This window comes from Capra hircus, chromosome 9 (assembly GCF_001704415.2).
Source record: "Capra hircus breed San Clemente chromosome 9, ASM170441v1, whole genome shotgun sequence".
In the NCBI taxonomy this organism is placed as follows: domain Eukaryota; kingdom Metazoa; phylum Chordata; class Mammalia; order Artiodactyla; family Bovidae; genus Capra; species Capra hircus.
In genome coordinates this window covers 63,802,734-63,816,279 of record NC_030816.1, presented here as the reverse complement: position 1 = coordinate 63,816,279, position 13,546 = coordinate 63,802,734, and the positions used below count along the sequence as shown (strand labels likewise).

Here is a 13,546-nt window from a genome sequence, read left to right as displayed (position 1 = left end):
CCTCTACCCTTCTTTGGTGGGACAGGATGGATAGAATGGCTTTTCCCTTCTCCCAGATCAGTTAGGCTCTGATAAATACCAGGCAGGTTGGGCTCTGGTTAAATTGTTTCTCCTGAGGACAGGCCTTGTTAAGAGCAGAATGCTTTGGTGGATTTCAGGATGGTTTCTTTCCCCCTCCCCCTCCTAAAAGCACTGGGTTTTTTGTTCACAATCACTATGAGAACCTGGTGGAGGTTTCTCCTGGAGGTAAAGCCCCTGTATGACTAGGTCCCCCTGTAGTTTTCTCTCTCAGATTTGTGCACACTGAGCCTACAGCAGTTCATCAAGGACAGTTCAGTCTTCCCTTCCTTGGCACTGATTTTAGAGAAGTTGATGTTGATGGGTTTCTCTTCTAGTAAGCTGTGATTCTCTGTATTTGCTCCCTCTTGGTCTCCAGTTTGGGTAGCAGCAGTTTTCTCTATGATCTCTGTTCTCCTACATATCCAAAAAGAGTTCTTGACTTTTTTGGTTTGTTCAGGTAGACCAAAACCCAGAAGCTGATGTCTTTTCCCTTCACCCTCTCTTATCCTTCCCTCTCTCAACTTGTTAGCTCTACTTTTACATACTTAATATTGAGAACATTGGCACCTTATTCTAGAACTATAATTCTTAATTTTAATGTTTTGACTTTAGATTGACTTAATCTAAAAATTCAATGTAAAAAGGTCTTTACAATATGATATAAATATTTTTACTTCCGTTCCAGGCTTTGTACTGTGATTACATTCTTTTACTTTCTCAACTGCCTTTCTGTTTTTTTTCTTGTACTGTTGCTTTCATATCCATTCCCTTATTTTTTCTGAAATGTTCCTCCTAGAGCATTCTGTCAGTTTGTCTGAACTGGTTACTGCTGAGGCCAGTTGCATAGCTGTTCTCCATTGCAACATTATTTCTCTGTTTTCTTGGTATGTATCTACTTTTTTTCTGTATACCCTGTCTGCAGATTTTGCTAAATAACACCATTTTCCCAAAGAGTTCGTAGGAGATAAACTTATTAAAATTTCTTCATCTATGAAAGTATCTGTTTTTGTTATCATATTGATACTGGATATAGAATTCTAGGTTGAAAATGCTTTTTCTTAGAACTTTGAGAATGTTGCTCTATTGCTTTCTGGTTTTCTTTATTACCAATGAGAAGTCTGATGCTAATCCAGTTAATATTTTTTCTGAAGCAGTCTTCCTTATCTCCCTGCGCTATGCCTGTTTTGGCTGCTCTTAAGATCTTTGTTTTATCTTTGGTGTTCTGAAGTTACACAGTAATCATGTGTATAGGAATTCTTGAGCTCATTATGTTGAGCACTCAGTAGACTCTTGCAATCTGCAAACCTCTCCTTTAGCTTTGGGGTAAAGCTCTTGTTCTTTCATATCACTTTTCTCCTTCCCCTGCATTGTTTGTAGATATATCATTTTAATAAAAATTTGGCCCATCTAGATTAATCTTCTTTGTTTCTTTTCTCTCATATGTTCTAATTCACCTTTCCCTTTCCTGCTTCTGGAGAAGAAAATATTTTTTTAATCTTCTCATATTTTTGCTGAACTTTGTATACAATTGACCATTGAACAACATGGGTTTGAACTGTGCAAGTAATGTGCAGATTTTTTTCCAACAAGTATACAGTTGGCTCTTGATACCTGCGGGTTCTGCATCCTCAGGGATGCAGAGGGCCAGCTATAGGACTTGAAGCATCTTGGTATCCCTGACAGGCCCTAGAACCAGTCCCCTGTAGATACCAAGGGACCGACCAGCTGTATTTCTGTACCTCTTATTCTCTGATTTTTCCTTTTTCATAGTATCATTGCTATCCTGTTCTTGTTTTGTGGGTGAGGCAGTATTATCTTAAATCTCCCAGAAGATACACTCTAGAGTATTTTTAAGTGATCTTTCTTCCTTGAATTATGTCTTTCAGAGTTTTATTTTCCCCGTTTGTAACTTTGGCAGTTCTATTCCATTTTGTAGGCTTTCTTCAGTTGGTTGTTGATCTTAGAGGCAGTAGAAAAACTGAGTACTGTATAATGGGGAATAACACTTGAGAAGGCTGCCTCACTTTAGGAGGAGTGGGTCAGATGTTCTTTATAATTGGGTTGCTAAATGCTAGAAACAGCTTTTCCCTCGGGCAACAACTCCTGTCTCAGTCAGCAGTCCTAGTACTTCCTTGACATTTGCTTTTGTTAGTTTTTTGTTTCTTTGTTTTTGCTTGGAGGGTAAAGTCTAGTTGCTAATGTTCTGTGAGCAACTCTAGGCATAGGGAGCTTCATCTCTGTCCCAGTCTCACTCTCAGTCATAAGTCGCATTTCTGGATGAGTCCCTGCGTTTTGCAGGCCAAAATGATTCTTCTCCGTGGATATTCTTGGCACTGACTTCTTCTGTCCTACTTCATTAGGTATGGCACCCGCTTTTCTTAAGTTTATTTATTTTGGCTGGGCTGGGTCTTCATTGCTGCGCGGGCTTTTCTCTAGTGCAGCTGGCGGGGGCCACTCTGGTGTGTGGGCTTCTCTTGGCAGTGGCTTCTCTTGTTGTAGAGCTTCGGGGTCTAGAATGTGTGGGCTTCAGAAGCTGTAGCACGTGAGCTCAGTAGTTGCATTTTTCGGGCTCTAGAGCACAGGTTCAATGGTGGTGGCACGTGGGCTAAGTTGCTCTGTGGCATGTGGGATCTTCCTGGACCAGAGATTGAACTTGTGTCTCCTGCTCTGGGAGGCAGATTCGTTACCACTGAGACACCAGGGAAGCCCCATCTGCTTTCTAATTGCTAAAATTTACTTAAATTTCCTGTCAGTTCTTTGTCCCTCTTTTCCTTTTGTTTATTTTTATGAATTCCCTTACTATCATTTAAAAAAGATACCTGAAAGGAAAGGAGATAAATTTCTGTGTTTGGTGTATTGTCTTAAGCCACAAGTTCAAAATACTTGTGAAGGTATGAGGGCACTCTGTATTTTAGAATTTAAAGACTATTCTTCAGAAATTATAATAAAACCCAATTTGGTGCTTATAGGCGATAGCTCTCAGCTCTCAGGAAAATGTGGTTTTCAAGAATGATTTAGTCTTTGACATCGCTGACTAAATTGAGTACATTATGATCAGGATGGTAAGTAAAAAGTGATAATAATGATATTCGTGGACCAGACCTTGTTGTAAGTGCCATATGAGATGGTGTATTCTTTTCCCCAGTTTACGTATGAGGAAACTGAGGCACATTAAAATTATATAACTTCCTCAAATACTGTATGAATGATATAGAATGATTGCCTAACTACAGTAATCTCTGTAGGTATTAAAGCAAACTATAATCTACTTTATCTTTTCCTGGAAAAAAGAAAATCCAGGCAGCCAGGATTCTGTGCCCTTCAGTAAGATGTTACAGTTACTCAGAGTTACAGTACTTGACTATGTTTCATTTTAAAGCATATTCTATTTCTGCAGATTTGTTCTACAGTTGTACAAGTGTACAAAGATAGATACATGCACATGAATGTTTATGGCATTATTTGTAATATAAAGCTGGAAAAACATAAATGTTCATCAGTAAGGGGCTAGTTAATTTGCAATAAGAATATCCATGCAATGGAACACTGTGTTAAAAAAAAAATGAGAGAGAACTATATATGCTGATATAAAAAGATCTTTGAATAGTATTATGTGGAAAAAAATCATGTATAGTATGACCCTATATGGGTAAAAGGTGTATGTGAAGTATGTGTGCTCATATGTTTGTATATGTGTAGAGAAAATTGGAAAAACATTAAAAAATTGTTACTTTTGATGAGGATCATAAGAACTTTTAATTCTGTATCCTAAGTATATCTTATTTCTTTTACCATGAGCATACAAGTTTTGTAATGTTAATAAAATAAAGGTTAATCGTTTTCAGTAGCTGTCAGTATTAGACCAGCAATCACTCGCTGGCCCTGGGTTTCCTAAATGAGTTAGAATCTAATGGAAAGGGTGTGGGACTCTGTATCTTAGGGATTTTAAGTGGTTTTCATGATCAGATAGCTGTGTAAGCTTTTGCACAAATATGCATGATTTTAAATAAGGGAAAATTACCATAAAGAGGCAATTTAAAAAGTGACTCCTTTGAATAATGTTGAACTAATAATAAATTTCTAAATTTGGATAAATGATTTTGTTGGAAATTATCGAATATTTTAGAGATAGAAAACCTAGTTTATTCCCAATAACATGGAAGAAAATGAGTTGTATATCAGAGATGCTGACCCTGTGTCATTGGTGAATTGTCTAATAAATCTTTAAGGATTATGTAATTCCTAATCTATTTAAAGTATTTTAGAGCAGGAAAAAAGTAAAGCTTGCTAGTTCTGTGTACAAAGCCAACTAATATCAATTCCATACCTCTCAGATATAATATTTTTTTAACACTTAGTCATTTTAAGATTGTGGTTAAAATTTTATATAAATATTATTTGAAAATGTAATGCGCCATGACTAAATGGAATTCATTTTAGGGATCAAAGGGTGGTTTGATGTTAGGAACTCTATTAATAGAACTATTAATAAGGCCAAAGAGAAAAATTAACCATCTTTTCATTTTCTGCCCCAAAATGCACGTAATAAAACTAACATCTCTCTGTGGTTTTTTAAAATATAAGGCCCCAAACAAAACTATTAGAATAGTAGAACTAGCTAAATAGTTTCTTAACAAAGGTGTTGCACAGTATTAGTCAACAGTGTCCTTAATGATAAAACAGTGAAGTGGTCTTGTTAAAGTTAGAAACCAGACTGTACGTGAAAATTGCTGTCCCAGTTAAAATCTTAATTTATTTTGATAAGTGACTTTAAAGATTATTTGAAAGATTAAGTAACATGAAATTAAGCAAAGGAAATTCTAAACAAGAACAAAAAGCGAAGGCTGGGCTAACCTTACTCCAGGAGGGAGAGGGTGGGATGATTTGGGAGAATGACATTCTAACATGTATACTATCATGTAAGAATTGAATCGCCAGTCTATGTCTGATGCAGGATACAGCATGCTTGGAGCTGGTGCATGGGGATGACCCAGAGAGATGTTATGGGGAGGGAGGTGGGAGAGGGGTTCATGTTTGGGAACGCATGTAAGAATTAAAGATTTTAAAATTTAAAAAATAAAAAAATAAATAAAATTAAAAAAATAAAAAAAATAAATTAAAAAAAAACAAAAAATAAATAAATATTATAAAGCTAAAGTAATTTTAAAAGAAGGTTAAGCTGCTGTATCCCAATTTAAAATTGTTTTATAAAAATTAGGAGATGACAAAAAAAAGAATGCTACAGATCCAGGAATAGTTATGTAGAACTGTGTAACACAGGAGGTTAAAAATAAATACATCTAAGTATGTGAGTGGCTTTTCAAGTTGCTGGAGAAAAAGATGAAATGACAAAAGATGAGAAACATTCTCATACTGACAGTGAGAGAATAAGTTTCAGTAACCTTTTGGAAAGGCAATGGGCGATTGGTAATACGTTTTAAAATATACTGATAGTTTGGTCTAGCAGGTCTCCTTCTAGGAATTTATTCCAAATATTTCTTTAGAGACAGATTTTGTCTACTTCACAGATTGTGATAGTAATTTAGACTTCTTGGTAATTTCAATCTTGATAGACCTCTTTAGACTATTTTGTCAGGTATTACTTTGTAAATTTATATGTCGTAACGTGTTTCTTCCTCTACAGTGTTCACACAGTGACACACATGCCTGACTTGGGTCACAGAATGAGTCTCGTAAGGGATGCAGCTGGAGGAGCTGTAGAGGAATAATTTCATTTATTGCCCCTGATTCTTTTTATCTACTCTTTTCAAAACATCTTTCTTGAGGTGGCAGCTTGGCATACAGACGTCTAAAATTTTGTTATGTGTGCTACAGTAGAAGGCTAGCATTTCTTCCTGCTCTTCTACCCCATCCCACTCCCCACTTCACCCTTACATCCTGGGAAGAACTTTGGGTTTGGAATCAAAAGGCCTGATTTCTAGTGTCTCTTCTGCTGAACTAGCTCTGAGACTTAAGAGAAGCAAAAGTACACTTCTAAACTAATTTTCTTTAAAGCCAAATATCTTAACCTGTTTTGTACTTCTCTTTCCACTTAAATTCCTCCTGTTTATTCCCTAACCCATTGCTAACTGGATTTTACCCTACCGCATCCCTATAACTGCTCAAGTAACAAAACATAGTTGCAAAACATAGAGTATATTTCCCCCCCTTTTTGGCGGTTCTACTGATGCTCCTTTTTAGAAATTATTTATCAATTTTCTGATTAAATAATATTATATGTTTTTGGAGTAAATACAGCCTCATGTGTATAAATATAGAAATATTCCTTAATCTCAGCACCCAGAAATACACGCTGGCATGTTCACTACCATTTTTATGTATATATTATAATAGAATTGGGTTATGCTTATGTATATACTGCTTTGTGTTCTGCTTTTTGCTTTCATAACATTAATCCTATAAGTGAATTTTAAAGGCTACATATTTTTCTCATATGGCTTTTCCATAATTAATTTTATATATTCTTGTGAGTTTAGGTTGCTTCTCATAACAACTTGTATGTAAATCTGTATGTGCAATGATTGTTTCCTTTAAAGCTTGCTCGCATCCTCCAAAGCCTTGTCCCCTTTGGTTTCCCACTTTCTGCTGGTATTTTTTCCCACTTTCTCTTTCATAAGCTCCTTTTTATACCTGCCTGTTAGGTTTCCTTTTGTCACTCTGGGCTTGCTGGCAGTCTTATTTATTGGTCCCCCAACTTCAGTCATGACCTCCTGTCTGCTTCCCAGGTATGGAGCATATCTCCTCAATGTACTCCCTTCTGAGCTCTACCTCTTTGTTCTGTTCCCGGGATATCTCCCCCTGAAAATCCCACAGGCACCTGAAACAGGTGTAATAGGGATAAACAAACTACACGTGATCTCCTTTTAGGTCTTCCCTTTATCTAGCTCTTACCTGGTATATTTAGATGCTTTGGGTTATAAATAAAAGTATCTGAGATGTATAATGATCCCTGAGGGGGTTCCAAGTGGGCATAATAACCATAACACAGTGCCTTCACACCCTGCATGGCTGTGTGCTCTTCCATTCCTAACTCTCACCCTCCTTTTCCCCATAGTCCTCTTAATGTAAACCTGCCTCTTTATCCTCCTTGCCCTTTTAAATTTACACAGAAGTGATGCCCCTTAGTGGCAGAAACAGGAACTTCCTCCCATGATGATCAGTCATAGCAGAAATTGACTGTCTTCATTCCTTGTGAAAGAAAACAAACGGTTATTGTTATTGTGATATATTGCTGAACCATTGATAGGTACTTTTTTGCAATTCTACTAAATACTTCTGACTTATTATCACAACATCTCAGGTACCTTAATCTTCCTTTGAATGTGCTGGGAAAAAGAAAATAGACTAAATATGCTCTCTTTGTACAAGAATTTGGATTTTTGAGACGCTCAGACAAGGTTACTTAGTGCTTGTTTTAGGGTTACTTTGTGATGTCTGTATCTGCCAAGTCACTTCAGCCGTGTCCGACTCTTAGCGACCCCACGGACTGCAGCCTACCAGGCTCCTCCATCCATGGGATTATCCAGGCAAGAGTACTGGAGTGGGTTGCCATTGCCTTTTCCAGATGTCTGTATAATAGATTTTAATACACCTTTTGGGATTATAATTTAATTTTGTAACCTAAAATTCTCATTTCCCCAGTAGCTCAGCAGTAAAGATTCTGCCTTCCAGTGGAGGAAACATAGGTTTGATCCCTGGGTCGGGAAGATTCCCCTGGAGAAGGAAATGGCAACCCACTCCAGTATTTTTGCCTGAAAAATCCCATGGACAGAGGTGCCTGGTGGGCTACAGTCCAGAGAGTCCCATAAGACTGAGTGGCTGAGCACAGTTTGATACTTGTAGTAGCCAGTCAAGAAATATTTGTTGAATGACTAGAACAATCCTTAAAAGGCTTCATGCTTTTTTTTAAAAAAAGCAAACAAAAATTGTTGTTTTAAAGAAAGTAGTATAACCACATTAAATATAATCTGGAAAGTAAAGAGAAATAACCCATATTTGCAATCTTACCTAGCAAACTTGCTGGTAGAATCTTCATATATCTGGTTGTTTTAAAGTTTGTGTTTATGTGGTCAAAATTATGGATCATGCCCTTTCCCATTTAGTATGTCATTTTATGATTTACCTTAAATGACTGAGTAATAATCTATTAGTTGCAGGAACTTTTGACCCTATTGTATGCACAGTATTTATGAAGAAGAAGAATAGATGGTACATTTGTTTCTAAAAGATATGATTCTTAAGAAAAAAGTTATTCTAATAAAATATAATTGTTTATCACATGAATTTTACTAAGTAAGAATGATAACCTATTGTAAGGTCAGTGCCTTTTTATTTTCAAACATTTAAAACTGAAACTTGAAGAGTTTGGTCGTCAGTTGAGAGTAATATGCCATATGTCAGCTATGCATTTTGGAAAAGTTACAGAGGTCGGATAGCTGCTTATGTGGAGAATTATTGTCATAATTCTTGATATTAACATTTTTTTCTTTTATAGATTATGGAGCTTTGTGGTGCAACAAGACTTGGTTATTTTGGAAGAAGTCAGTTCTATATTGCTTTAAAACTTGTAGCTGTTGCCCAGTCTGGCTTCCCTTTAAGAGTAGAAAGTATAAATACAGGTAACTATGGAATATATTAGTAACTGAAATGAAAATGAACTTGTAATCAAAAGTGAAGTCAAGTCAGTAGAACTGTGGAGTCTTTCTGATGTTTCAGTGGCATTTGCGACCTTGAGTTAAAGTATCGTGACTATTCTTGCCATGCTTTTTTCATTTGTTAATATTAGAAAAATGTGTCTACCTTAACTCTGTTATGGCATATATGTACTTCACACATATTTTATGGTAATATAAAAACTTAAAATGGCAACTTTAATTTACTAAAAAATGCTTAGAATTTAGAAGAATAATTTTATCAAGGTAGCTGATGAGTTGTAGTGACTATCTTCATATATGCCTTCCTTATATTCTTTTCTACTAAGTATAAAACAACATTATACTTAGTGTTTTCCTGTTTGGAAAAACTATGAAAGTTCCATTTGAAATTTAGAAAGTATTAGTTAACCAAAATTTTGATTGGTAGAGACAGTGTTAAAATACTGGCAGACTAAAACCCAAATACAAACATCTGCCCACCCTACAAGTATGACCTAGGATAATGTGGTTTTCTATTATTTGAAGGCTTATTGATGCCCAAGTAGTTGAAAATTCTTAATTTCTTAAGAATTAAACCCTTAAGAATTTCTTCTTCATTCTTAAAATGCAGAGTTCTTTGGTTTTCATAGGGAATGGGGTGGGAAGAGAAAACTTGAGGTTTTCTGTAATGTTAGAATTTTTATAAAATAGTTTTAAGTACCACCTCTGTTTAATAGTCATCCAGAAGTTTTCAACGTGGAGCTCTCATTTCATTGTTCTAGAATTGAGAGTTTACATTCTTTTTAGGTAATTTTTATTTCCTTTATATAAATACTGCATAAACATTACTATTTTCCCTCCCTAATGTGGAGAGCCTAAAGAGAAATGCAGGTAATCATGGTGCAGGGAAGTACACTTTCTTCTAAAGATGCTGCTGCTGCTGCTGCATTGTTCTAGTCTAGAAATGTGCAGAGACATTCTCAGTCTTTTATCCTTTTCTCTGTTTAAAAGTGAATATAAAATATTTGCATGTAGGAGTGTCATAGCTGGACTAAAGTGGGAGGTATAACTAAACGCCTTGTACTGTGTCCTTGGTAGGTGGACAGTAAGATGTTTTCATGAATTTCTTCAAAGAAAATGTCTAGATTAATCTAGTTTCAAACTTAGTGACATATTCTTGTTTTGTTTAGAGCTCTAACATCTTCCTTTAGGGAACCAGTGTGAGTAGAAACAGTCTAGGCTTCAAGGTCAGACTGACCTGGCTGCAGATCCTGATCCTAATAGTCAGTTACTGTCAGTGACCTTGGCATCTTGGAGTCTCACTTTTTTTACCTGTAAAATGGGGATTTTGTAAGGTTTATATGGTTATGAGATAAAGTAAAAACAAAGGCCTGATATGCACTGAACATTTTGTACAGCTTAACCCCTTAGAGTGACCATTTGCTGTTACTACTACCTTCTAGATTAGAGTTTCCCTAAACAATCTAAGGGAGATGATCTGAGTTTTGTGGCGATAAACATTTTGTGTCTGTTGTTTCTTAGTTTTTGCAAAAATTCTTTCTAATAGGAAATTCATCTCTCATTTCAGTTTTTAATGTGTATACCCTATTTCATTTTGAAGTAACAAGTATTTTTGTGGTTAACAGTAAAGGACCTTCCTCTGCCAAGATTTGTTGCTTCAAAAAACGAACAGGAATCTCGTCATGCAGCCTCATATTCTTCAGATTCTGAAAATCAAGGATCTTACTCTGGTGTAATCCCCCCACCACCTGGCAGGGGACAAGTGAAAAAAGGGTCCACAAGCCATGATCCTGTCCAGCCTCGTGCATCTGTAGATCAGCAGGTAATCATGTACATGTACATGCTGTCAGTTGATGTGCTGTGGGAATGCTTACACTAAAGCATTTATTGACGGCCTGAGTAATGACATTGTTACCTTAAAATTTAAATTGTCAAATAATGATGTTCTTTCTAGGAACCTGTGTCCCCAGTAGTCTCGCCACAGCAGTCTCCACCAGCTTCTCCACACACATGGAGGAAGCACAACCGTCATCCCAGTGGAGGAAGCAGTGAGAGGCCTCTTGCAGGACCTGGGCCGTTCTGGTCTCCCTTTGGTGAAGCACAATCAGGTATTTAGAAAATTTTTTAAAGTGACATTTATTAAGGATTGTAAATGGAAGGAAACCTGATAATGTTCCTTTAAGAGTTGCCTCTAAGTCAGCTTTTAATTTATAAGTTCAGTTCAGTTCAGTCGCTCAGTCGTGTCTGACTCTTTGCAACCCCATGGACTGTAGCATACCAGGCCTCCCTGTCCACCACCAACTCCCGGAGTTTACTCAGACTCATTAAGTGCCTTAAATAGAAGCAAAAGCCAACTGTGAAAGTTTCTAAGTAAATTGAATGTAATTGCATTTACTTACATATATGATGCTTAGACAAAAGTTTATAGGTATCAGATTCTATCTGAAGGGTAAAATGTATAAGAGATATATTATATCGGAGATATATTCCCAGGTATATATATTATATTAGTGAAGGGAAGTATACTTTGTTATAAAAATGATTCTGCTGCTCTATTGCTTATTATAGCAGTAAACTGGTTATTATGCCCAATGAGGTATAATTTTAAATTGGCAGATAAGATTCCGTTTTGGAAGTTGTTACTATTTCCTCAGAATTAGCTTTTTAAAAGAAAACTTGTTCATATGTGTGGTGATTTGTTATCATTAAAAACCTGCTAACTTTATTTTTTCTTCCAAAAGTGAGTCAGCATGTTTACCCATCCTGTTTTTAGGTTCTTCTGCTGGTGATGCAGTGTGGTCAGGACATTCTCCACCTCCACCTCAAGAAAATTGGGTCAGTTTTGCTGATACTCCACCAACCAGCACTCTTTTAACCATGCATCCTGCTTCTGTCCAGGTGTGGCATTTTATTGGTATTGCGTTTTTATTTGCTTCGTTAAGAGTATTGCTGCTGTCATTGTTTCTATATTTTGCTGTTGCACATTTTATAAATGCAAGTTGACTCTTTTATTAAAACAAAAAAGAACTTTGTGCCTTTTCTTCAAGTCTGTTTTCATTGGAATGTTTTATTGAAAGTTTTGGCTGATTTTCTTGCTAATCCCATAGTGAAGTTTTGAAAGGTTTCTGCATCTAGGAATGTATTTGCTTGGCTTTCTTAGCACCTTTTACATAGCTTTCTGTTGCTTACATATTGCTATCATTCTACACATTTATGTAATCTTTGTGCAAAAATGTTTAATAGCCTATATAACAAATATGTGGTTTGTTGATGAGTTTGTTAAGACTTATTTTTAAACATCCACAAAAAGTAAGTTTTACTTTCAAAGATAAGTAACTTAACGATCTTGGTCCATATAGGCATATAGATAGATACTGTACTGAGGAAAAAATGTTTCATTACAGGACCAGACAACAGTACGAACTGTAGCCTCAGCTACAACTGCCAATGAAATTCGTAGGCAATCCAGTAGTTATGACGATCCTTGGAAAATAACAGATGAACAAAGACAGTATTATGTAAATCAGTTTAAAACCATTCAGCCTGATCTAAACGGATTTATTCCAGGTGAGTTGCTAAAAACAGAAGTTCTTATAAATGGGATAGGATGGTCTCAGTTTCATAATCTCAAAGATATGGTTTCATTCATCAGTGATGATAAAGGATAAATTAATTCTCAAATTGTCTAAAAAGTTTATAGTCACTAGAAACCAAAAATATGACATGTACACATGTTAAGGTTACCTTTTTCTCAGTGGCAGAAGTCTTTAGACTCTTAGCTCACATTTTATTCTTGGAGCTGTAAGTTCAGAATAATACTAAACAACACTGTTTTAATATTTCAGGATCTGCAGCTAAAGAGTTTTTTACAAAATCGAAACTTCCTATTCTTGAACTTTCTCATATTTGGTAAGTATGGTATATCATTAGTTGGGTAATGTGGGTTGTTTCAGACGAGTTTACAGCGGGTAGATTTTTGAACTTAAAAATAAACTATGAGAGTAACCTTTTCAAGAATGTTCTCAGAGAACTCAGTATTGCCTCATAATATCCAGCTTCTCTCTCTCTCTTTAGAATGGAACTAAGTGATTACTCTGCAGTAGTTCTTTAAGGTGTGCTAAAAGTTTTTAAGCCGTATCAGCTGTTTCTTGTTGAAAGAATAATGTGTGGCATAAAAGCTGGTTTGCTCATACATGGTTTTATCTATCCCATTTGGTTTTTAACAGGGTTAGTAAGTCCTATACCAAGGCATGATCTCAAGAACATGCTTAGCTCCCATTTAAATTTAGGCTGAGACTCAGGATAGCTGGTGTGTAGTTGAAATTAGCCATTAGAACACATATTGCAATCACAAATTACTTTTTTAAAGCAATTATCAGATAAATACGTGTTATTTCTACTTTATGTCAATGTATTTATTTATATTCTAAATTACTTTGTTAGTAGCATCTTTAGACGCATAGGATACTATGGTAGGAAGCAGGTAGATAATGCCTAAAACCAAGAACTGACAAGATATGCATGCTGTTAACATTTATGTAATTTAAGGTAATAAGTTTAAAAATGATTGCTTCTGCAACCAGGAAATGAGCACCAGGGTGGGGCTGCTGTTTCAATGTATCAGGACTTGTAATTCTGTTAGATGCTTTAAAATGCATACATGTAGAAATTTGATAACAATAAAAACAATTTTTAAAAATTTCAGGGACTTATTAAGTAAGCCAGGGTTTAACTAAATCCTTTTACTAGAAATGCAAGTGTGTTAAAGGTCATTTTTTGGTGACTTTATTTATTGGGACTATTTTTTCAGC

At 35.8% G+C, this 13,546-nt stretch overlaps 1 protein-coding gene across 5 annotated transcripts in view; it reads left to right on the top strand.

Annotated features, from left to right (window-relative positions):
* Positions 1-13,546, top strand: part of REPS1 (RALBP1 associated Eps domain containing 1) — an 89,175-nt gene that overhangs the window by 32,360 nt on the left and 43,269 nt on the right. For 4 of the 5 annotated variants that reach the window (XM_018053271.1, XM_018053270.1, XM_018053268.1 and 1 more), the window contains exons 2-7: positions 8,576-8,699; positions 10,361-10,557; positions 10,690-10,843; positions 11,509-11,633; positions 12,140-12,302; positions 12,581-12,644. In XM_018053271.1, coding sequence (XP_017908760.1) covers positions 8,576-8,699; positions 10,361-10,557; positions 10,690-10,843; positions 11,509-11,633; positions 12,140-12,302; positions 12,581-12,644 — 827 coding nt within the window. The remainder of the gene's footprint in view (positions 1-8,575; positions 8,700-10,360; positions 10,558-10,689; positions 10,844-11,508; positions 11,634-12,139; positions 12,303-12,580; positions 12,645-13,546) is intronic. The other variant, XM_018053269.1, reaches the window with a different exon arrangement.